Source organism: Chionomys nivalis, chromosome 24 (assembly GCF_950005125.1).
Source record: "Chionomys nivalis chromosome 24, mChiNiv1.1, whole genome shotgun sequence".
NCBI classification, from domain to species: domain Eukaryota; kingdom Metazoa; phylum Chordata; class Mammalia; order Rodentia; family Cricetidae; genus Chionomys; species Chionomys nivalis.
The window spans coordinates 50,771,119-50,797,655 of NC_080109.1; the positions used below are offsets into that span (position 1 = coordinate 50,771,119).

General features: G+C 35.7%; 1 protein-coding gene across 1 annotated transcript; it reads left to right on the forward strand.

The window, feature by feature from the left end:
- Cpa3 (carboxypeptidase A3) lies at positions 1-26,314 on the forward strand. The gene is made up of 11 exons (XM_057757154.1): positions 1-81; positions 257-332; positions 3,113-3,237; positions 10,097-10,199; positions 10,305-10,406; positions 11,952-12,053; positions 13,919-14,029; positions 15,081-15,171; positions 16,114-16,316; positions 19,207-19,291; positions 25,738-26,314. Exons 1-11 carry the CDS (start codon positions 14-16, stop codon positions 25,923-25,925), a joined length of 1,254 nt encoding a protein of 417 aa, XP_057613137.1. The 5' UTR covers positions 1-13; the 3' UTR covers positions 25,926-26,314.
- Positions 26,315-26,537: the final 223 nt, after the last annotated feature.

Genomic DNA, 26,537 nt, shown 5'->3' on the forward strand with positions numbered 1-26,537 from the left:
GCAAAGAACAACCATGAAGTTCTCTTTGCTTATGGTTGTGATCTCTACCACACTTGTGATTGCTCATGTTCGCTTTGACAGGTAAACTTTCCTTCCTTTGATCCAGTCTCTGGCTGAGAAGAAAATGAAGAATATGTCTTTACAATCCAGTCAGTTTTTGTTTAGTTTGTCTTTTTTATTAGTTTTTTGATTTTTTGTTTGTTTATTTATTTCGTTATTTTTGCTTCTTTGATTTTTGTCTTTCGCTTACTTGAAGGGAGAAGGTATTCCGAGTGAAGCCCCAGGATGGAAAGCAAGCAAGCGTCCTGAAGGACTTGACCCAAATCATTGAGGTAAAACATTCATAAGACTGTTACATCTTTTTTTTCTATTCTGTAAGAGATATTCTTTTTATTTTCTCTTCAATGACCACGGGGACACCAAAGACTGACAAACAAGTAGAAATGACAGGCACCATTTGGATCATACACCACTTTATTTTCTTTCAATAGTACACTGCTTTTCCTTCCAGATTCAGAAGTGATCACTTCTTAATAAATATATAAATCACGGGACATTGTTGGCACCTTTCTCGTTGCCCCCATTCCCTCTTGTCTGTATTCTGCATCAGCCCACCACAGTATCTGCTCCAATTTCTCCTGGAGACTTCTGTTCAAGTACAAACTGATGACTGTAAAGTTCTTTGCCAAGAGTGGGTCCTCTGTCGAAAGAAATTCTTAACTGTAAAGCAGTTCCTTAAACTCCAACAGAAAAGGGAACATTCTCGATCACTGGTTCAGTCTTTTACACAAGACTCTTTGTCCCAGTCACCTTCCTTCTGCTTTATATTTACCAGTAGATTTGCAATGTAACACCTTTAAAACACTGGACTGGAAGCAAAAAGATAGTAAGTTAAATGGCCAAAATTACAATCAGATTTAAACCCAGAACCAAGCCTGGCTTTCATTCTAGTGACAGTCATCTCTTCAGTCAAATCAGCCGAATTCTGTCAGTTCTAATTCCTGAGCATTCCTCAAACCCACACGGTCACCTCCTCTGTGCTGTCAATGGCAAGTCCTTCCTGCCTCTTATGCAATTCTGTTGTTCCTTTTCTAACACACCAGCATCCAGTGTTTCAGTTCCACCTTCCACAATCTTAAAACTTGACAGCTGTGCTTCCTAATTAGAAAATGTTTATGAGGACAGCCTGTTGTTCAGAGCCAGATGCAAGGGTTCAAATCCTAGCTAAACTGACTTTGTGGCTTTAGGCAAGTTTCAGATGCTCATGGGGCATCGACTTCTTCTTCTGTGATGTACAGCTTATAATCTTGCACGCAGCAGCAGCAGCAGCAATGGATATCACAGGCTTCTGGTTTTGTTTTAAAAAAAAAAAACTATTAAAGCATTTTCTGGGGGTTTTGGTTTAGCTAGTGCCCTCCAAGATTTGCCACCTGGCTGCCTCTTTATTATCAAGCACAAGACCCTCCTCTCTGTTTCCTGACCCTAGAGTTTCGTGGACATTACAATTTCACCATCTTGTATGTGTTTTCTCATGAGGAATGTTATTTTCTAATATTTTTTATCTGGCTGAGTCTTCTTGTTTCTCCAAGACTCAGATCGGCCTTGCTCTTTTTTTGTTAGGACACTCTCCCCTTCCTCTGCTGCTACCTAACATGGTGGAAATATGCATATTTGGCTTTGTCTGCCACACTAAACCTCTTCTTACAACTTCCCTGTAAGACACTTCTGTGGCATCCACCCCTGCATCTACTGCTTAATAAATGCTCACAACCGTTCTTTGATCTTAAAATTCCTCCCCCACGTTTTCTTGCTTTAACACAGATTTGTTACTGTGTAATGGTGATGCGTCCAACTTATATGATGTTTCAAAATAAACAGATGTGTTGATTGGTTCATAAAAATCTCCTGTTGTCCCATAATGGACTGTACAAGAGCTAACGTGCAATGTTACTAAGAGACATCAAATGCGACTTGGACATGTCTCAATCTTGCAGTGATGATAGAGACTGGATGTTGTTCTCATATCTCCCAGGTGGGGTATAATGGTGGAGAATGGGCATCTTCTTCACAACTCGGAGGTGTAGTGTGGTGATAGAGACTGAGCATCTCCTTCACATCTCCTGACTGGGAATTTGTACTTCACTTGGCTTCAAAAATGACAGCTATTTTAAAGAACCATGAAATTGTTTTTTCTCTATTTTAACCAAAATGCTTTCCTTATCTGCTTATTCATCAAAGTGCTGAGATTCTCAGCTGTGGTAACATAGTAAAGAGGAAACCATCTCTTATGAAATCTCAGGATGTCTAAGAATGCACATTCACCTCACTATATCCACAGTACTCACCAAGGAATCCTAATGGCCACATTTTTTTCCTTAAGGAACACTTAAAAAACAATCAATTCTATTGACTTGATCAAGGATGTACTACTAAAATAATAAAATTAAAAGAGGTTAATAAAGTGTATCTTCTTGACAAATACAAACCTTCCAGAAATTCCAGAATTCACAGAGAAATACATGGGAGGAGTCAGAAAATTATAAAAGCTGGATTATAGCCAATTGTGGTTAAATCAGTTATGAAATAATTTTGTTCACATCCAGAATGATAGAAGTAAAGGGAGATTAACTAAAATGGTTATCTCTTCTATTTTCTCTGATAAATGTATTGTCCTAAAATTCTAGTTAGTATAATTTTCTTTCTTGCTCCTTGATATTAAATAGTTCTTAAATACATTTGTCTAAAAATTTTTCATTACCTTATTCATTACACAGAACTCTACACCATTTTATCGTGAATAATATGTGGTCAGTGTGTGTGTGGTATCTGTGTTTACTGTAGTGCATGTTCCGCTGTGTGTGGGTAGCATGTATGATACCCATCTAAAAACAGAAGCCAGAAGAAATCTTCAAATGTTTTTATTACTTTGCTTCTTTTCTTTGAGAAAAGATTTCTCCCTAAACCCAGGAACTAGCAAGCCCTGAAAATGCTCATATTTTTATTCCCCACCATTCTGAAGTTACAGGTGTGCATGGCCACATTCAACTTTTTAAATACGTACATGTTTATCAAACAAACAAACCAAGAGCTAACAATGGGCTTGTCTCCCCAGCTTGATTTCTGGTATCCAGATGCTACTCATGATGTCGCTGCTAATATGACAATGGATTTCCGAGTTAGTGAGAAGGATTCTCAAACTATCCAGTCTATCTTGGAACAACATAAAATGAACTATGAGTAAGTCTTGGAGAAATATCCATTTATGATTCATAATCAGAGTTTGGGTAACTTTGAAATTTTGGGGATGTTTTACAAATCTTTGAAGTTTTGAGGGTAGATTTTATACATGTGTACACTGTATTTCCATCATTTTTCACCCTCTCTCTCCATCCTCCAATTCTTCCAGGGTCCTTCCATCCACAGCCTCTGGAATTCATCACATCATCTTCTATAATTATTGATACACACACACAAACACACACACACACACATCCTTGCTGATATCACTTAGCATTGTTCATAGGTACATGTATTTAGGGATGACCACATAGGACTATATAACCTATCAAGGGCCTCTTCCCTGAAGAAAAGTGATCATCTCTCGTTCAGCAGTTATAGACTTTTTGTAGCTCTTCAACTAGCAAAGTTTGTCCCATCCATGTTGGTATGTTGACTGCTATGGTCATTATGCAAGCCTTGTGTAGACAATTATATTGTTGGGATTTCACAGGTGCAGGAAACTGGTTGTGTCTCTAAGTCACTATCTTTCAGCAGAAATCCTGATCCTGTAGTTCTTACAGTTCTTACACCTTCTCTTCCAAGTCCTCAAAACCTAGTTGAAAAGATTGTATCCCAGTTGTCCAAACTAGGGCTGGGCACCCCACAGTTTACCAGTTGAGGATCTTTGCAAGATTCCATTTCTTGCAAAATGAAGCTTCTTTGGTGAGCTAAGTCTATGGGTATATGTATAAGGATTTAGAATGTAGTTAAAAGCTATAGTGATTTAGAAGAAGTAGCAGTAATAAATCTTCCTCTGGGGCAGTGGTTCCCAGTCTGCACATTGTGACTCCTTGGACAAACATTTGTCTCCAAAATTATTTACATTATAATGCATATCAGTAGCAAAATTACAGTTATGAAGTAGCAATAAAAATAATTTTATGTTTGGGGTTACCACAACATGAAGAATTGCATTAAGGGATCACAGCATTAGAAAGGTTGAGAACCACTGCTCTAGGTAGGTTCTATGACCTCTCTAGCCATAGGAAATTACTAGGTCTACAGTATCAGTAATGAATTGCTTTCTACTGAATTGGCTTTAAGCCCAACTAGAAAGCTATTGTTTATCCTTAATATAAAAGTGCCAGTGGGAGACAATGGGGATGTTGTATCGGGAACTCACCAAGGCCAGCTGGACTGGGTCTGGAAAAGCATGGGATAAAACCGGACTCGCCGAACATAGTGGACAATGAGGACTGCTGAGAAGTCAAGAACAATGGCACTGGGTTTTGATCCTACTGCACGTACTGGCTTTGTGGGAGCCTAGGCTGTTTGGATGTTCACCTTACTAGACCTGGAAGGTCCTTGGACTTCCCACAGGGCAGGGAACCCTGACTGCTCTTCGGGCTGATGAGGGAGGGAGAATCGGTTGTGGGAGGGGGAGGAAATGGGAGGCAGTGGTGGGGAGGAGGCAGAAATCTTTAATAAATAAATAAATAAAAAAGTGCCAGTGGCCTGGCATGGTAGCATATGCTTTTAACCCCAGCACTCTGGACGGAGAAGCAGGAGAATCTCTGTGAATTCAAGGACAACCTGCTCTACATAGAAAGACCCTGTCTCAAAAAAACAAATAGTAACAACCATAAAAAGTGCAAGAAAGAAAAATGGAAGACAGGAAGGAAGATAAAAGTATTACTAGGGGATATCTTGCCAGATGATCATTGCTATGGTTCATAGATTTTTTTCAAACATTCATGACTGCTGATTGTTTCTCTCCATTAGAAGCTTGCATACATCTTCTGATATTATACAATCTAATCCTCAGAGAGAATGTTTCCAGGTAGTTCCAGAAAGTCATGTGTCTGAAGTGTGTAGTATCTTCAGCAATAGGTCTTACCTTCGAATAGCCTATATTGTCTTGGAAGGGTATAACTTGTATCCCCTGACCAACAACATGAAGAGATGTTTCCCTTGTCTGGAACTTAGGGTTTTGTTAATAAGTTAATAAAACAATATGATTTTCTACAGCTTTTTCAAATATTTTAGTGTTTTAGTTTTCTCTGCTTTCTCCCTTTAACCTCTTCAGGTTAAGCTCTTCTCCCTGTTTATCCTCCTCTCCCTTTTTACTTTCCAGGCTTCTGCATTTATTCCAGATCTACTCACGTGTAAAGAATTGGGTCACAAGTAGGAGAGAACATTTGGTATTTGTCTTTCTAGATATGGGTTACTTCCTTCAGTAAATATTTTACAGTTACATCCATACAATGAAACTATTTTAAAATTGGGACTGCCAAACACTAAAGTACTATGTATAGAAGATAAAATTCACAGTTTCTTTCAGACTATTGGAGTACATTTATGGAGGTGATAGGGTTATTGTCAGTTCATCTTCATCTTACATTTGCTCTGATCTGAATAAATGGCAACAGCCTACATCTTCCAGCTCCAGAAGCAGAAGGCTCAGATGTGAACAAGCAGGGCAGCCTAAGAAGAGCATGTCATCATAACTGATGACAGGTCAGGATTTATGGACTAATTGTAATGATCAGAATGTCTTCTTTTTTAAATTGACCTGATATATAAAAAATACTCATTCACACACACACACACACAGAGAGAGAGAGAGAGAGAGAGAGAGAGAGAGAGAGAGAGAGAGAGAGAGAGAGAGATCAATAAATTAACTCCATTCTTTAGGAGAGAAAAATTGACCTCAACAAAAGCAAAATAATGGAACAAGACTTAAACTGCAAAAGAGAGATATTCAAATAACAAAAGTTACAGGAGTAAGTCATTTTGCCTCATGGAACAGTAAAAGGAAATTATAATTGATTGAACAAGAACCATGAGCCGTATACAACTCCAGTCTCCCTATATAGATTTACTACATAACCAAACTTCTGACTTTTGATTTGTGCTTCAGTGGCTACATCCTTCAGTTTACATAATTAATAAAGACCTGATATCAGTTCCTAGTATTACTTAATTTTCACAAAGAAACTAGCCCAAACTAAAACACAGCAGTGCTCAGGCAAATTCTATATAATCTGGTTTGAACAGCAGGATCAAAAATGAAGAGTTCTGTTTTCCTTATTACTCTTCTAACGCAGACAAAATATACAATGTTTGATATGACCATAGATGGTGATGTGAACCACTGGAAGACTGAGGCAAGGGGCTGACATCATGCATCTAATCAGATACTGTCCTTCCCCTCTTGGGTCCTGCAGGCCTCTCTTATCTGAAGTGGCCTTGTAATGAGAGCCTCACAAGTGTCACTTCATCTGACACCCAGAGGGTTTCTTGTTTCCTGTATCAAGAAGCAAAATGCTAAACAATTTACTAAAATTAGATTTACCTACTTACTACAGTGTTTCTAGAAAGTGTCTCAATTTAGTTTCAGACATGTGTAAGCCAGGTAATTAAATATCTTCCTCATGAATATAAATATGAAAAGCTATTGGTAAAAAACAAAAAACATTTAAAATTCTGTACCCAAGTACATAATTTTGTTTGCATATGAATTATGTGTATTACTTGGTGTCAGTCCATAACAGAGGAGAGTTCTAAGAAAAACGCTTGGCTGACTAAAGCTGCAGAAATTGGCTGGACACAATAATTCACTTAGCCTAGACACTCTATATTAAACAGAACACACGGACCATTATTCAATCTAAGGAACCTACGCTTGGTATTTTTTAATTTTCAGAAAATTAAGCTACTAAAACTGATTTGATTTGATTTGTTAGTTCCTTTTTATTTACACTTTTACAAAGTCATAAAGATCAAATACAGATAAAAATAATAAGTATGTACTAAGAAGCCCAAGCAGACTGGCTAATGGGAAAAATACACATACTGAATTGGGAGCCAGGGGGGGCAGATACCATATTTCAATCACAGCTAAAATCATATGTGTCTTTTTAATAATTTTTCACATTGAGATAATCACTAGCACTCTTTTCTTTGATCAAAAATTAAAATTAGAAAATAAAGTTATTCATAAAAATTAATTCAGAAACAAGCTGTTAATTCAATAAAACTTAGATGGTACAATAGAATAAATAGAATAAATAAATAAATAAATAATAAGAACTCCACAAGATTATATGGAGTTGCAAGGTACAAGTATATAAACTCACACAGAGACATTCAACACTTTAGGTCGATGCTTCATTACCTAATAATATTCATCCAGATACAAATTTTTGTTTCAAATGTAAATTTGTCATGTTAAATACTTGTCTCAATCAGATAAAGCTAATGACTTACTTAGAGTGCTATTCCATTCACTTTTCTTCCTACTCTGAGCATACAACTGTTGTTTCTTAGACATGTGAGCTTGGCTGCAAGAGATAAAGATCATGGTTTATAAAAATAAAATAAAAATGAATAGGGGAATGGTAGGAAAAACATTCTGAAGCAAAACTGCCTGTGCCCAGGCTCATCCAAGTCGGTTTTTTATTTATAGTCACTATTTAAAATGTGATATTAAAGGAGCTATTTTACAGGATTTTTATGAGGAGTGACTGATTCTACAGGGTTGGTTCCTTTCATTAGCTCAGGAAGACGAAAGGTCATTCATGGTCATGTGTGTGCATAAGCTCTCACACACAAACACATTCAGTGCAATGGAGAACTGAAGGCCCTTATCAGATGCTCTTCCTCTCTCTAAATAACAAGTCTATACCATAAAGTTTATTTTTCACTGTATGATATTCCTCAGACATTCGGAAATCCATGTCATCAAATCCAGAGCTCAATGCACATGGTAACCCAATTAGGAAACTATCAAAATCCAACTTTATAAAATCTAAAAGTATATTTGTAAAATAGCACTGCTATAACATAGTCATCAAGGGAATACGTATCAGTTGTACAAAACAAGCTAACAACAAGCTCCCCCTTCCCCCCCGCCTCTCTCTGTCTCTGTCTCTGTCTCTGTCTCTCTCTCTGTCACACACACACACACACACACACACACGGCAGTTAGACATTGGCCCATAGATATCTCACCTTTCTTTTATACTCTCTAAAAGTAGCCTTGAAATTATGGCAAGGGAGAATAGAATGAGGTGGGAATTCCAAGCAGAGATAGAGGGAAAAGGAAGGTGGAGTCAGAGAGACGCCGTGTAGCTGCCAAAGGAATAACATGCCAGCACTGGTAAGCCAGAGCCTATGGCAATACATAGATTAATAAAAAGGGGGTTATTTTAAGAGTTATCTAAAAATAAGCTTAAGCTATTGGCCAAACAATGTTGTAATTAGTACAGTTTCTGTGTTATTATTTGGGTCTGGGTGGCCAGGAAATGAACAAGCAGACTCTGTCTACACGTGAGTTCAAGAATAAGTTCATGATCCTGGATAGTAAATCCACAAATAAAAAATACATTAAAATATTTATTCACATAATGAAAATAGCACTGTTGAAACAAAGTTGAAGTATTTTGGATTCTAATTCCCAACTCCAAATACACAGATACTTTAACTACAGGGTTGGCAACATGGTTGAGTGAGTAAAGGAGTTTGCTGATGTGTCTGTCTGCCTAAGTTTAGTCTCAGACATCCACATGAGAAGTGAGAACTGACTCCTACAAGTCCCCCTTGGCCTCTACACACACAAAACACACATGCATGCATGCACACACATATGCATGCACACACTCAATAAATAAACAAATGAATGTGTAAAAAGTTACAGATTTTAAGCATGTAGTATTTCTGAGCAATAGCTTCCTTATTTGTTATATGGTAATAATATTAACAGGATCAAACAATGTATATAAAACAGAATCTGGACCATGTTAAACACATTTAGAACAGAGTACAAGAGAAAATTTAAGAGTTAGTAGTTTGATGTGTTTAGAAGTTTGGGAGAAAGGTCAACACTGAAATTTCAATACAGACAGACCTTATGTGGCCAGAAATACTCCTGTCTACAAGATCTTGGAAATAGTGAGATGAGTTGATGCAAGAAGAGATGAAAATTGAAAGTGGAGGCATAAGCTTTTTGACCCCAACAGTTTTACCCTCTCAATGACTTTTTCTGACTCTTTTTTTTACCCCCTCAAAAATCACCCTAGCCACTCATATTCTAGCTCTATCATTAGATAACATATTTGAACACATTGTGCCTTAGGTTTTGTCATCAGTCAAATGAGGGTAAGAATTCCTTGTAAAGATGAAGTGACTTAATAAGCATAAAAGTTTAGAAAAATACTTGGTTTGTGTTAAATGCTGAATTCCCAGTTTTATTGCCATCATTGTTGTTGTTCGACTTTCTCCCTAGATTTCAAAAGCTAAACAATAAAATCTGTTTAGTAGATTTGTGCATGAGAATACTCACTGCTGCTGTGTGATACAGATGTGCCTGTGTGTACTTTGGAAGCTAGGTGCATTATATAGATAAAGTCTAAGTCAGATGTGTGGTTTCAAACATGTCACTAGTTCATTGTAAGTGAAAAAAAGTAGTAGAAATAATTACTTTTATTTAACTAAATATAGAGCAAATATTACTACTTAAGCATATAAGCAATATCAACCATATTAGTGAATTATTTTACATACAAATTCTTTGAAATGTCATGTATAATGTACATTTACTATAATCTTTACTTCTGGGCAAGGTTGTTATAAGTTCTGGATAACAACATGAATCCAGAACTATCATAATGGTATACATAGCCCAGATAGATGGGGGAACAGACGCCACACAGTACTTGTTTAAAGGAGATGACTAGGGCAGAGCAATCAGGAAATGGGATTTGTTTTAGATAGAGAAGAGGAAGAGGCACTTTTCTGCAAATGAAAGATAAATGTTCTCTTTCCTGTGATAAAATGTTCATGTGATAAATGTATTTTATCATCCTGCTGTCAACAGAATTCTGATACATGATCTACAAGAAGAGATTGAGAAACAGTTTGATGTGACTAATGAAGTCTCAGGCAGGCACAGCTATGCAAAATACAATGACTGGGGCAAGGTATGGTGTACAATGCCTAGTATAGTCTTTTTTAAATGACTGTGTTCTTTTGCCCAAGGCAATTTTCCTTTATTTTAATTCTTTGAATTGGATTTTGTTCTTAAGATTGTTTCTTGGACTGAAAAAATTGTAGAGAAATATCCTGAAATGGTCTCAAGAATCAAAATTGGATCAACTTTTGAAGATAATCCGTTATATGTTCTCAAGGTAAAAATAATTCAAGAACCATTAATTAGCTTGTTGTCTTAAAACATGGGCACAAAAGTCACTTAGTGGTAGCTGAGATAAATTTAAATTTGGAAATCATTTCATTGTTTGAAAGTTTAAACTCTGGATGTCAATTCAAGAACATATATTACACTCTCTGATGCAATCAAAAACATAGGAATATGCACTTACTAGAGATTTCATAATGAGAAAACCAAGAAATATTTCACAGGATAACTCTGTTATAATGGTTTGCAGTGTCCCTGTCTACACACCTCTTTCCAATCTGTTGAGATGAAAAGAATCTAGTGAATGAATATCATGATGAAAAAGTTAAATATCATGCATGTGTAAGACCAGAGCTTATCAGAGCTCAGGAACCATGAAGGAACCACCACCCAACTACTACCAGACTCTGTAGACATAAAGATTCTGCTCCCTGGCAGCTCATTAATAGCTAGGAAGGCATCCACATCATATATCTCCATTAATCAGTGTCTCCATCCACCCAAACTAAATCTAAACTCTATTTAAAACAGAAGCCTTTCAAATACCAGATATAGATCCTGTACCTTACTTAACATACATTATCAGGCCACTTAACATACAGTACCAGGCCACACCCCAGGCTAAATGCTTCCAGTTTATGAACTATCTTTAAAATTCTTAGCACAGAACATTAACAATGGAGTAAGGGAAACAATATATAGTGTGGTTGCTTTTATATTTTTGTGGGTACATAACTTTTTTTATACAATTTTGAGTTTGCTGCATACCCCAGGCTGACCTGAATCTCAGGAGTTCTGGGATTACAGGTATGCATGTGACATCCTGTTCAAGAAGAGGTTGTAGGTTCTAAATTTTTTATTACTTGTGTGTGTGTTTGTGTGTACATGTGTGTAGTTGCATGTATGTCATGGAACATGTAGATGACAGAGGCCAACTTTCAGAGTCAGTTCTTCCCTTTCATCATATGATTCCTAAAGACTGAATTCAGGTCATGAGGCTTAGCATCAAGTGCCTTTATCCACTGAGCCTTCTCACTGACACTGTATTTCATTTTCTGAAGATATGTTTTATCCTTAATAGGATGTATTTGCTTGGACAGCTGCATGTGAATATGTACATGTGAATGTTGGTATCCAAGGGAGTAAAAGGAGGAATCAGTTGCCCTGGAGCTGGAGTTCCAGGCAGTTGCAAGTCACTAGATATGGGCTCTGGGAACAGAACTCAGACCCACTGTGAGAGCAGTACTTTAACGATCTTTCTATCCCCTGACTGTGTTGTTTTTGTTTTGTTTGCTTTTTAGAAAACCTTAAAAGCCACTTGAAACCTTGGGAAAATTTTTGAAAAAAAAATTTCCTGTAATAGATGAAGAATTATGTATAGATAGAATAGCTGCCATCATCTTCCCTGAGGACAGTAAGCATAAGCATGGTTCATATTCAACAACAGACAAGGAAAATAATTGTTTGAGAATATGAATTACTGAATGATAAGAAACTAAAAAGTGAACCAATGCAAAATAATCCCTTATTTTAACAGGTTGGGAAAAAGGATGGAGAAGGAAAGGCTATCTTCATGGACTGTGGCATTCATGCACGAGAATGGGTCTCCCCAGCTTTCTGTCAGTGGTTTGTCTATCAGGTAAGTGAAGCAATCACAATCATCTTCTCTCTAACTGGTCTCCAGACTTTACTGACTGACAACATTCCTTTCCAAAAGTGTGATGTTCCACCTAATTAGAGAAATCTCCATTTTCCTCTGGCAGCACATACAGGCCTGAGTTTTATTCATTATTTTATAAATCCTTAAACTCTACCTGAAAGTTTATGATAATGAAAACACCTTCTTTTAGCTGTAATACTGACATTTATCCTGCAGTTATATAATAATCTGATACCTCTTTTGTGCTATAAACTGAAAATTTTTCTTTGATAAACCTCAGAACATAAATTTTTAGTTTGCTTAACTTATTTCATTGGTCATATACAAACTTGGGGTTTTCCTACTTAACTTCTTTTCAACTGAGAAACAGCTTGTATTATACTAACAGATCTAGTTTGTATGTTTCTGAATATCTACTGACAATGTATTTGACACATCCTATGTTAACTTTCTCCACCAACTGTTTCACATAGCACTTTGGAACACCCACAGCACTGATTGTTGGACCCACAGATACATTCACTAGGAAAGATGCTGCATAGTATTGACTTACAACTTTGGTTATTTTGACAATTCCAACTAAAGGCCAAAACCCCCTCTTAAGCAACAAACAAGGACAAAGTGTTATGACTGCAAGGAATTTCCTGCATGCTGTCAATCTCAGCCCTGGGACAGCTGTGCAGAAGAACTAGATTGAGGCTGTTCTGGGCTGCATGGTGAGATCTTCACACACACTTCCTCTTTCCCTTTGTCTCCGTCTCTGTCTCTGAAACACATACACACATATACATGCACATGTCCTGAGAGGAATTTTCCAAGAATGGGGAGGGGTTTTGTTTGTTTTTGTTTCTGAGAAATTTGATAGCTACAGAAAGCTCATATAATTTTTGGAATTTATGCCGGAAAATAGAAACACTGACAGGCCAATTTTCTTAATTTGTGACATTTAAATTTCTGTTTTATCATTATTGTTAGAAATTGAACCCAATGTTTTGTGATTGCTAGGAAGCATATACTATTGCCAGAGATTTTTATTAATTTTGTGAGACCAGAAGAATGACTGAGTCAGAAAAGTGCTAGCTACACAAGCATGAAGACCAGAATTCAACCCCCAGTATCTATGTAAAAAATAATGGGCAAAGTGCATGCTTACAATCCTAACACTGGGGGAGGGGACTCGGATAAGGCAGAGACAAATGATCCTTGGTGTCTTCTGGCATTTGCTCTTGCTAAATGTTCAAGCTCTGAGTTCAGTGAGAATAGAGAAAAATTAAGGTAGACATCTGAATCTGCTGTCAATCTCTGGCCTTCACTCCCAGGTGAACACAACACACCTGTACACACATGAACATGTGAATTTCTCTGGTTTGGAGGTATGAATCAACAGCAGACCACATGCTTGGTATGTGCAAGAACTTGGGTTGAATCTACAGCACAGAAAAGGATTTTTCTTCAGTCATATTTATGAATCTTCTCCAATGTTCCTGTCTCTCTAGGTTCACAGATTTGAGCTATATTTATTTAAGGGACACAAGACAATTACCTTGTCAAGTACCTGGCATTATCCCCTTCCACTTGATTGTATTTTTCTGCGGTTATACAGGCTATATCTGGCAGTTTCTATTATGGATAATTAAGTTAACCTTTGAAGAATGTTCATTTCAGTACATGTCCCTGCATTTATTAAGTGCTTTTTCCCTATAATCTATATGGGTCATTTATCCTTATGTACTTTTTAAAACTGTTTAAAATCTTGTAACCTTGGAAAACAACTCAAAGAGTGGTAGCTATGGCTAATAGGATCTAGCTTTCTCAATAGCAACCTCACTTTCTATCCCCTCTAGGCCACTAAGAGTTATGGAAAAAACAGAATCATGACCAAACTCTTGGATCGGATGACTTTTTACGTTCTGCCTGTATTCAATGTAGATGGGTATATTTGGTCATGGACTCAGGTACTGCTCTATATACATTTGTTGCACTTAAGAAATTTATTAGTCACTGATTTTAATGCACATGTGTCATTGTTTATTATGTTTAAGGTTTGGGTGACTATTTGATTCCAAATCAGAAAAGTAACTTTTTAGATTTTTAAGAATTATTTTTCTATAATCTTTGAGAATTTCATACAATACACTTTTATCTTCTTTATTCCCCACTATCATTTCTTTCCAGAATCACTTCACATCCATACTCACCCAACTTCATGTTTTCTGTCTGTCTTAAAAAACGAAGTAAAACAAACAAACAAAAAACATGGAGTCCAGTTTGTATCAGCCGACTACTCTGGAGTATGGGGCTTGCCCTGGAGTGCTTGATATACTCAGTGTCATTAAAGAAAACTGACTCTCTTTTCCCAGCAGCAATCAAATGTCAATAGCTCCTCAGTTAGGGTGGGACTTCTGCCCACCTCCCCATTTGATGCTGAACTTTTGTCTGATGTATCCAGTGCAGATCCAGTGCATGCTGTCATGTCACCATGAGTTCACGTGTGTCTGCCCAGTTGTACCTAGAAAACAGTTTTCTTGTTGTCAACCACCTCTTCAGGCTCTTCACATTCTTTCCAATCTCTCTTCCCCCTAGGAAAGGGAAAGGTATGATACAGGTATCCCACTTAGGAAAGTACTATTGGGCTGATCATCCCCAAATTTCTTATGTTCTGTCCATTGATCAACTGTAATGCTCTGGTTGCAAGGGTATTACTAAAATAATATGAATGTTTTGCTTCTTTCCAAGGCAGGTAAAGGTCATTTTATAATACAGAAAACTAATCAACCATTTTCCATAAACTTACGGAAAATTTTTTATCAATGCTAAAAACATTAAGATTAAAAATTGTGTCTAAAAATTAGATATTGTAAGAAAGCACTTCATTATAATAAAGGAGACCAGGTTAGCTATAGAGATTTCAAATAAACTTGTAGACACATACTGAGAGAATCTGAGATGGTAACACTGAATAGTGCAGCTGCACATGTGTCCACACTCTGATGTCCCTTCTGGCAGGACCGAATGTGGAGAAAAAACCGTTCCAAGAACAAGAATTCTACCTGCATTGGCACTGACCTCAACAGGAACTTTGATGTTTCATGGAACTGTGAGTTGCAGATTTATTGTCAAGAAAATGATTTTGCATTTAGACCATGAGTTTAAATAAACTACCTATTTATTTCAGCAATAATAGAGATCCCCTGAGTTAGTGTTGATTTCCTTATCTCTTAAATAGAAGATAATCATCAGTACCATGGAAAGATTTTGAAGGTTTTCTGTGGGAGGAAACAGGAAAAAATGTTGCATATCTATTGAGCCACCTCTTACTGAACATTAAAAAAAAAACCACACACACAAACAGATATTTTGGTGATTTGGATGATTTGGGGCCTTACCACTTTTTAACTTTATAGAAGTTGAGAAATACCAGTGGTTAAAACTGACATACAAGTAATGATGCTTCAGTTGTTCAATGAAGAATAATTGGGGATGAGAGCAGTTAAAAGGTGTATTAGGGATACAGTGACCAGTTAGACCTGTTACTTCAGACGATGCATTCATTTCTACACACACAATTTTATCATTGCAGACTTTAGAGAGACCATACCTCTGCCCCAATTTGTGCATTTTTTTTCTTTACCTATTTTGTTTTGTAAAAGGTGACCATACCTTTTAACTCTATTCTACTGTAATGAATATTGAAATAGCAGCAGTTAATCAATAGACAGACTTCTCCTGAAAGAAACTGAAGAAATCTGGGCTCAAGACAGGAGATTTACACCACTTCTCAATAGTCAGAGCTGGGGTTGAATGGAAACTGGTGTAGATCTATGCTCTAAGCCTCGGGATGCTTGTGTTTTTACTATAACCTGAAAAAGGATGACAAATAAGGCTAAGAATATTTCCACAGTCTATGGGACATATGTCCACAAAACCTCTGACCATGTAACCAGAGATATCTCATGTCTTAAATTTTGGGTGAACCAAAAGAGGCAAGGGTGGTGTTAGTGGACAGCGCATTGTGATCTCATCCACATTTCTTCTGTAGCTTCTTCAAACACCGCAAACCCATGCCTGCATGTATACAGGGGCCCTGCAGCAGAGTCTGAAAAAGAGACAAAAGCTGTCACTAACTTCATTCGAAGACATAAGAACTCAATCAAGGCTTATATCACTTTTCATTCCTACTCCCAAGTGCTATTATTTCCGTATGGCTATACATCCAAACTGCCTCCCAACTATGATGATCTGGTATGTAATACATACATATATATATATATATATATATATATATATATATATATATATATATATATATATATATGTGTGTGTGTGTGTGTGTGTGTTTATATATACATATAGGTACACATATGCGTGTGTACATTTACACCATCATTAACTTTTAATCTATTTTTTAACAGCTTTGAAGTATGCTGAAATGGTTTCACTTTGTTTGGTTGGTTGTTTTGAAACAAAGTCTTAGTATGTAATTCAGACTGGCCTTGAATTCAATATGTGACCCAGCCTCAACTTACACTCACCATCTACCCTGCCTCAGCTTCCCAAATCCTAAAAATACACTTTTGCCACCACACCAAGACCTCACATTTTAAATACCAAAAAATTAGGGCTAGTGAAGTTTACTCTGTAGTTAAATCTTTAAATATTTTTTGATAGTTATAAACACAATAAAATATTATATGTGATTATAAGAAAATTTTTATAAGGAAAAGAAATCTAGACCAACCAGAATAAAATTCTAATATTGAATGATCTAGATATAGAATTCTAATATATGCAGTAAAATAGAATTCTAACACAATAGTATTTAATACTTTCTTTGGGTTATACTATAAAACCATGCAAGGTAAAAGCCTAATTGAGCAGCAGAGGCAGCTAGTTCTAACCTCCGGACACCGTACAGAAAGAGATCCAAGATAATTTTCCCTATTAATAATCTGAAAAAATAAATTCTTCTACTATATAGAAAATACAAGAATATTATAGTGCTCTGTCAGTAAGAATATGATATCATTTCAAGTCAGTGATCCACTTAACATTATTTTTCTTTCTCTGCATCTTATTTGATCATATAAGCTTTAGGAAGAACACCATAAACACATAGTTAACCTGCACACATAGGTAACTCTCTTGAATTACTGTAGAAGAAAAGATGGGTAGCATACAAGTTCTGGTGTCCCAAATTACATAGTAGTGGGAGAAATAGTTAATGCTGTGACTCAGACATTTCAAAACAACTTAAGAGAAATTTGGGTCATAATTTTTATCTTGACATCACTCAATTGTATTCTTTTTTAATTTAAAATTTTATTTCATTTTATGTATTCATTTTTGTCAGTGAGTCTATATAAAACATAAAGGAGCACTGTTTTTGGAGAAAGTCAAAGAAAATCTTGAAGGACTGCACAACATGAATGAGCATGATTTTGATTCACAACAGTAAAACTGCATGTAAAACAAAATGAATTCCAGTTAGTCAAAACTATTAGATTCGCTTGTGATCATTTATAACCATAGTACAGATATTGCTTAATATGTTTATTTACATCTTTCTAAATTTTAGCATGCATTTTATTAAAAGATGAATTGTATTCTTTGCAGTGGCATTTAATATTAGCTAAATCTGAGATTCAAGCAACCATTAATTCCATCTATACATGAAGAAAATACATTAGTATTCTGTGACTGCACTGTAGTGTATGATCCAATCTAGTAAGAAACTGAACCCATAAGTTATTTAAATTGTGCAGATACAGCAAGGCAGTTGCATATATGACAGAAAGGAAGGTAAGGATGAAAATGCACACAGATATACATAGCAAATCTTTCTGAGTAAATTGAAAGTTTTTACACAGCAGCATATTTATTTATATATTAAGTAAAATAAATTCCATAATCAAATACATTTATACATAGCAATGGAAAGCATTCATTTGGAGTTCAAATATATTAAATACTGTGTTCATTAGCATTCACTTCAACAATTACTTTCCTACCACAAACAACTGATTAAATATGAATAAGTGCCATGCCAGGAGAAACCCTAATATAACAGGACCATTTTAATGATGAGTAAGCTATACTAGAGATGCAGTTCAGTGGTCAAGTGTTTGGCTATTATGCAGTATTCTATATTAGATTCCCACACATGCGTGACACATACAAGTTTAGTCAATGAAGAGTTAAAAAAATGAATCAACTACATTTCTTCTATTACATAAGTAGAGAAAGTTTTGTATCAATAATGGACTTATTACAGAGAAAGGGATGGAAGAAAATAATTTTTGAATATATGAATCCAAAAGAGAATCTGAAAGAAAGGACACACCAGGCTAAAAGATAATTTCTCTGTATAGAGCACTTGTTTTTTAAGATGATCAGAGTTTGAGTCCCCGAACTCACATGGTAGCTCACAACCGTCTGTAATTTCAGTTACATGTTGGAGGAGAACTGTTTGTTGGTTCCCAGCTGACTGGCTAGCTTAGACCCAAAATAATCACACAGAAACCATATTAATTCAATTATTGCTTGGTCCAATAGTGCTAACTTCTTATTGGCTAGCTCTTACATATTAATATAACCCATTTCTATTAATCTGTGTATCACCACGTGTCTGTGGCTTACTGGCTAAAGTTCCCAGCATCTGTCTTCGGTGGCTCCATGGCTACTCTCTAACTCCACCCTTTTTTCTTCCAGCATACAGCCTAGCTTTCCCTGCCTAGTTCTGTTCTTCCCTGCCATAGGCTCAAAGCAGTTCCTTATTCATTAACCAATAAAAGCAACACACAGACAGAAGGCCCTCTCACACCAGTTACAGGGAATCTGTTACTCTCTTCTGACCTCCATAGGCACCAGGCATGCTCACACATACATATAGGCAAAACATTCAAACATTTATATACTTACATAAATAAATCTTTAAACTATTTTTTAAAAGGATAAAGAGATAAAATGCAACATTATTCCATATAATTGATTGATTGAACTTTGATAATATTCTTACCTAGTCATTTACATTATTTTGATCTTCCAATACTAAATAACCTATAAAATTGGTTTTTAACTCCTAAAAAATGTGTTCATATAGTATTCTGTAATCCAATCTCACTTTTCTCCCTAGTTAAAGGTCTCAAGAATTGCAACTGATGTTCTCTCAACTAGATATGAAACCCGTTACACCTATGGTCCAATAGCATCAACAATGTGTAAGTTTTTCCTCTCATTTACTATGGTTGTTTATCTATGTCCATGTTATTAGTAAATAAAATTATCAAATTTGTAGATTATAAATTCCAGCTGTTGCAAAAGGTTCTACATTATATGTGCACCTGAAAGGCAGGATTGCCTGTCTTCTGCGTTAGGACAGTTTGTGGAACAAATAGCAATGAACTTCTAAAAACCTATAAAATTAAGATAAACTATTAAATCAATAGAAATGTATAGCTTACTTCATCTACTGTTCTGTTCCACAACGTAATGTTTAATCTTTGCCAAAACAAGAATTAATTGGGGCAGAGGCAACATCTAGTTTCATCTATTTAAGTTGAATTAATTCTTCTCTCCTTTGTCCTTGTCTCAATTCTAGTAATGTCTTCCCCTTAATCTATGGTATGTGCATGTGTTGACTCATAATCTCTTTTCCCTATGATCCATTCTTCCTGTTACAGGTAAATGAATATATGTGGTATAGTAGGAAAGGAGTTGGTAAGGTTTGAGTTCTTTTATTTAGATCCTCACTACAATTTCTAATTCTTTAATATTATACACATGTAAAAAAATTATAGACTTTCATTGCTATTGGCTTTTTACTTAGTTTGCTTAGCCTTACAGAACTTTCTTATCTTTTATTCTTTCTACGTGGAATCAATGAACTTCCCACAAGGTCAGCTATTTGTTTTGACCTTAATACCAGAATGGGCTCTGTTGAGACTACTCAACTGGGGGAATTATAATTCAAATGCAGCCACAAACAATAAGTTAAAATGAGCATGGCTATGTTCATACAAACCTCCATTCTCAAAAACAGGAGGAAATAGCTTGTCAAGTCTCAGAATGTGTTCTAAGTATCATTTGTAATTGTTTGTCAATTAATTTGCTAGCCACCAGGCTCAGCACTTAATTCTCATGATCTAAATTAATCCTCACAAAACACACCAAACCATGAGCAAATATTACCTCCCAGTTACAAAGACTGGCAAGAGAATTACAAAGTTAAGTTATAACAAAAGTCCTCACTGCTGTGCATATGACTTTCCTTATTTGGTTTTTGTGACTTATTTGTGAAAATAAGCTTTCTTATTTTCAACTAATAAAATGAACAATCAAAACATTATTTTATTTTTCCAAAGACCAAACTCTGTGTATCAAAATAATTTTTTGTCTTATAGCAGGAGTTATAGTTGCTAGGATGTCTCCATCAAACTGTTCCCCTCAGGGCTCAGGGAACACTGTGGAAGAGAGGGCAAGAAGAGTGTAAGAGCCAGAAGGGAAGGAGGACACCAAAAAACCAATATCCTCTAAATTACATAGGCATAGCTTATATGAAATTACAGAGACTGAAGAAGCATGGGCAGGACCTGCATGGGTCTGCACCAGGTCTTCTGCATTTACATTATCGCTTCCAGCTTAATAATTTTATGGAATTACTGAGTGTTAAAATTCTGAGTCCTGTGCCTTCTCTAGGGCTTTTTCACTGTTTCTCTTGTCCAATTCCAATGTGTTGATTTTATTTTATCTTATTATATTTTATTTGTTATTATCCCCTAGAAGCCTGTATGTTTTCTAATGGGAGACAGAAAGGGAGTAGATCCAAATAGAAGGGGAATTGGGAAAGAAATGGGAAGAGTATAGAGAGGGAAAACAATCAGGATATATTACATGAGAAAAAAATCTGTTTTCAATATAAGGAAAAATTAAAAGGAGTTATAGTTATAAGTTGATTTAAGTATTTGAGTTATCACTTCATAGCCATGGAACTAGAATTGATTCCTATACACTTCTTCAAAGACAAGTGTGTTATGACTTACCCAAAAACATTTATTTGACTGTTTTCCATTGCAACCATGAAGATCAAAAAGAACAATGTAATTTCAGATGCTGAAAAGAAAGAACTGGCTAACTTAGGTACTAAAGATGAACTAAGTGGGAAATAGACACAGGAAACAGAGAACTTGTTACCTTCAGATTTACTTTTAAGTAACTGCTAAAGCAATCTTTCGAAATACAAAGGAAATAATAACAGAAAAAGGCTGAGAAGTGCAGGAGGAAAGAATAGTACACTCGGAGTAGAGAGAACAGATAGGTTAGTAGATAATAGAGACATATGCATATCTTCATACACAATATAATAATATGTCCCCATGATTGAATCAAAAATTATTATTTCCTCCAAAATTCATTGTATAAAGACTCAAGATAAATCACTTTCATTATCAATGTGTCATCTATACGAAACTTATTTCTAGGTTTTCAGGTAAGTTGTTTCCTAATTTTCTATTCCAAAGCAGCTGTACCATTTTGCATTCCCATCAGCAATGGTGGAGTGTTCCCTTTACCCCACATTCTCCCCAGCATAAGTTATTATCAGTTTTTTGATCTTGGCCATTCTTACAGGTGTAAGAGGAAATCTCAGAGTTGTTTTTGATTTTCATTTCTCTGATGACTAAGGATGTTGGACATTTCCTTAAATGTCTTTCAGCCATTTTAGATTCCTCTGTTGCGAGCTTTCTGTTCAGGTCTGTACCCCATTTTTTATTGGATTATTTGTTCTTTTGATGGAAAATTTCTTGGGTTCTTTGTATATTTTGAAGATCATACCTCTGCCTGATGTGGGGTTGGTGAAGATATTTTCCCATTCTGTAGGCTGCCATTTTGTTTTGTTGACCATGTCCTTTGCTTTACAGAAGCTTCTCATTTCAGAAGGACCCATTTATTAGTTGTTTGTCTCAATGTTTTTGCTATTGGGGTCATATTTAGGAAGTGTTCCTCTGTGCCATTGTGTTCAAGTATACTTCCCACTTTCTCTTCTATGAGGTTCAGTGTGGTTGGTTTTATGCTGAGGTCTTTGATACATTTGAACTTGAGTTTTGTGCATGGCAATAGATATGGATCTATTTTCATTCTTCTACATGTTGATATCCAGTTATGCCAGCACCATTTGTTGAGTATGCTTTCTTTTTTCCATTTTATATTTTCTGCTTCTTTGTCAAAAATCAGGTGTTCATAGGTGTGTGGACTGATATTCGGTTACATTGGTCCTCCTGTCTGTTCTTATGCCAATACCAGGCTGTTTTCAGCACTTTAGCTCTATAGAAGAGTTTGAAGTCAGGGATTGTGATGCCTCCAGTAGTTCCTTTATGGTACAGGATTGTTTTGACTATCCTGGTTTTGTTGTTGTTGTTGTTGTTTCCATATGAAGTTGATTATTGTTCTTTCAAGGTCTGTGAAGAATTTTTCTGGGATTTTGATGGAGATTGCTTTGGATCTATATGTAGATTGCTTTTGAAGGGCAGTGAATTGAATCTGTAGATTGCTTTTGGTAAGATTGCCATTTTTAATATGTTAATTCTATCTACCCAAGAGCATGGGAGATCTTTCCACTTTCCAGTGTCTTCTTCAATTTCTTTCTTCAAAGATTTAAACTTCTAGTTATATAGGTCTTCCACTTATTTGGTTAGAGTTATTCCAAGATATTTTATTTGTGGCTATTGTGAAGGGTGATATTTCTCTGATTTCTTTCTCAGTCCATTTATCATCTGTGTAAAGGAGGGCTACTGATTTTTTTGAGTTAATCTTTTATCTTGCTACATTATTGAAGATATTTATGAGTTGTAGAAGTTCCTTGGTAGAATTTCTGAGATCACTTATGACCCAGCAATACCACTGGATATATATGCAAAGGATGCTCAATCATACCACAAGGACATGTGCTCAACTATATTCATAGCAGCATTATTTGTCATGAACAGAACCTGGAAATACCCTAAATGCCCCTCAACCAAAGAATGGATAAGGAAAATGTAGTACATTTACACTATGAAGTACTACACAACAGAAAAAAATGACATCTTGAAATTTTCAGGCATATAGATAGATCAAGAAAACATCATTTTGAGTGAGGGAACCCATACCCATAAATATAAATATTATATGTATTTTATGTAAAGCCACTCATAAGTGGCTTTTAGACATAAGGCAAAAAAGTTTCCAATTCATAATTCCAGAGGACCTAGACAATAAAGAGAACCTTAAGAGAGGCACACATGGATCTAATGTATATGTGAAGTTGAAAAAGACATGATCTGAATAAATTGGAAGCATGGGATCATGGGAGAGAGTAGAAGGAAAGGGTAAGGAAGGGAGGGATGCAGAGAAAATTATATAGCTGAATAAAAACAATAAAAAGCTGATTTGTAATCTAAATATATAGACTTCTTGAAATAAAAAGGATAAAATTAAGCAAAATGAAAGAGGAAGTTATGTTAAATATCAGATAGTATCAGAGAAAAACCAGAGATCCATCCACCAACAAGGAAATAATCCTAAGTATATATGCATCATGTCTGCACATAACACTTGGTTAGTAACAGTTTGACTTCCCCAGTCTCCTTCCCAAATGTCTCCCTAATAAGGCCAAATGCCACCTCCTTTCTCTTCTTTGGTCCTCCCATTTCCTTACTTCACCCAATTTTTGTTAGCAATACAGATATTTCCCACTACATAGATCGAAATTTTAGATAGTTTTATCAAATTAGGCTATTACCCCATTGCTATTCCTGGCGTGTTGTCTCTATTCTAGCTCTCTCTGCCTTCCACTTCATGGTGCCTACCATCTTGCTGTCTAGACTTTCTCACCAAGGCTTTTTATTGCATATAGTATAAAGAATATGAAAGTGCCTATTGCTTCTCAAAAAACAGTCTGAACCTATAAGATTTACAAAATTTCCCACTCACTGCTTAATTAACTCCAGCCCAAACCGACCTCACAGGTCCCTAAAATGCGCCTCGATTTTTCACTGTTGGTATTCACCTGCCAGAATGATGTCTTTCTCTACTTCCACCTCTTTCTATATTTCTCTTTCTTTAGTTCCCTAATATGATCTGCATAATGAAAGTGGAATTTGACATGTCTGAATATGAGTCCTGCTCACCAAGCACAACATTGCTTCTCTTTCAAATCTTTACCAAGCAGTCCTCCTTTCCTGAGGCAATTACAGCTGTGCTCTGCACTAAGGTTTTACCCTTATGTCTCTCCTTCAAATTACAAGATCCTGAAACCACAAGTCACCTTGGTAGCTCTGTATTGCCTGTCCTCTCTTGGACAAATAAATGTATTGTTCTGGGTTTGTTTTGGTTGGCTAGGTAGTGTGCTTTTGTTTTAAGTTTGTTTTGGGCATTGTTTATTTTTCTGTTTGAGGTAAGGTCTTACAATGTAGCCCACACTGGCCTCACACCATGCTCTTGTTTAAATCTCTGTACTATTGGAATTAGATAGATTCATTACTGTGCTCAGCCCATGTAAAGTCTATTGGGCGTATGAGTGACCATAAGTAGCTACTGAATAATTAAACTGTAACCCTTCCCACCCAAATATCCCTTCTTTCTTTATAAAATCTTTAAATTCTTCTTTTCCAAACTTAAAATATTGGTATCAATTAAGTGTATCATAAAACATCAGTGATTTCACACACGAAAGTACTATTGCATTACATAAAGGAAAATACATACATGCACTTACAGTATGTTGTATGTGTATGCATCTATAGTTAGCATGCATTTTCATACATACTGTAAATATATACACACATACACATTGAGAGCAACCTCTCTATAGATGTTTATATCTTTAAGCATCTTTCCAAATAATAACAACTTTAGTAAAGTTTCAAAAAATTGATATAAAATTTAAAATTAGAGTATTAAATATATCCTTAAAGTAACTAACTTGAATATTCTTGGTCTTACAACTCTAAAGGATTTTCTCTGAGAGCATAAATGATGGATATCAAAAGTGTGAAAAAGTTATAAAGGCAGATATATATTAAAATTTCATAATGAAATCACTTTATATATTAACACTAATTTTAAAAGTAATAAAGGAAAGAAAAAATTAAAAGTTTTGAATGTGGTACATATTTAAAAAATATGGTAGATTGTACGTGCCTTCTGTACTGTTTACACTATTTTGACATTACTGCAATTACCCATACATATAAATACTTTTATTGTTAATTTAACACATGCAATTTTGAGTGTGTGTGTTTGTGTGTGTGTGCATGCGTGCGTGCATGTGTGTGTGTGTGTGTTGAGTTTGGAGGCCAGAAGCCAACATTGGGTTTCTTTCTCTAGTGTTTTATACTTTATTTTTTTGAGACAAGGCCACTCATGGAAACTGAAACTCACCAGTTGGTGAAACTGGATGGTCAACCAATCCTATGGTTGATGGGATGGGGATCTTGTCAACACATTGTCATTACAGGCATGAGCCACCATATCTGACTTTTTTATGGGTGCTGAGAATCCAAGTTCAGGACTCAAGTCTTTAAACTGCAAATACTTTACCAACTGTGCCACCTCTTCTGCATCAACGATCTCCATGTCTTAAAACAATAATCTTGCCTCTAATGAAATATTTACTGATTCTGTTTTGCAGATCCAACATCAGGTTCTTCTTTAGACTGGGCTTACAAAGCAGGCATCAAGCACACATTTGCCTTTGAGCTCCGTGATAAAGGCAAATTTGGTTTTCTTCTTCCAGAATCCCAGATAAAGCCAACATGCAAGGAAACCATGCTTTGCGTAAAATTTATTGCTAAGTATATCCTCAAGCAATCTTCCTAATGAATTGCCTTTGATTTGGAATGTACAATTAATCCTTTCAGGGAAGCTTTCCCTGAAAAGGCAAACTTCTGCATCACCTGAATCCATCCTCTCCTTGCTCATGAAGTACTGCATTGATTTCTTCATGTTCTTATTTACTTCCAATAGTACCAAAACAATATAACTTTGAGTAAATGCATTGAACTATGTTTCTTCTTCTTTGTTTAGCCTTGTAATAAACACAGTTTAAATACTCTGAAGTGATATGTAGTGAGCATGGGAAAGAAATGAAAACATTGTTTCTCCAGAATCTGATTGACTTCCTTCATGCCATGTGCTAACAAAATGAAAACTAAACAGATTACATTCTGATGCTTTACAAAGGCATCCTCTGTTTTTAATAAACTAAGTTCCCAGGATTTCTTAACTAGTCTTAATAGTCTAATCATCTTGATAGTCTTACAATAGTTTTATTTGTTAGCCATAATAATCTAACAAATATTGATGTCAATGGTTCTTCAATCTGATGACAGGAAACTGTATTCTCAATTTTAAAATATATAATTTGCCTTTCAAATATATATTTTTCTGATAAAAGTGAACATTGTTCATATCTTCAAAATGGCAAAGAAC

Excerpts from the sequence above, each read along its gene's own strand:
- Cpa3 (XM_057757154.1), top strand. The coding sequence starts at position 14 with ATGAAGTTCTCTTTGCTTATGGTTGTGATCTCTACCACACTTGTGATT. Across the intron at positions 3,238-10,096 it reads CAACATAAAATGAACTATGA|AATTCTGATACATGATCTAC; the intron begins GTAAGTCTTGGA and ends TGCTGTCAACAG. Across the intron at positions 16,317-19,206 it reads CTCCCAACTATGATGATCTG|TTAAAGGTCTCAAGAATTGC; the intron begins GTATGTAATACA and ends TTTTCTCCCTAG.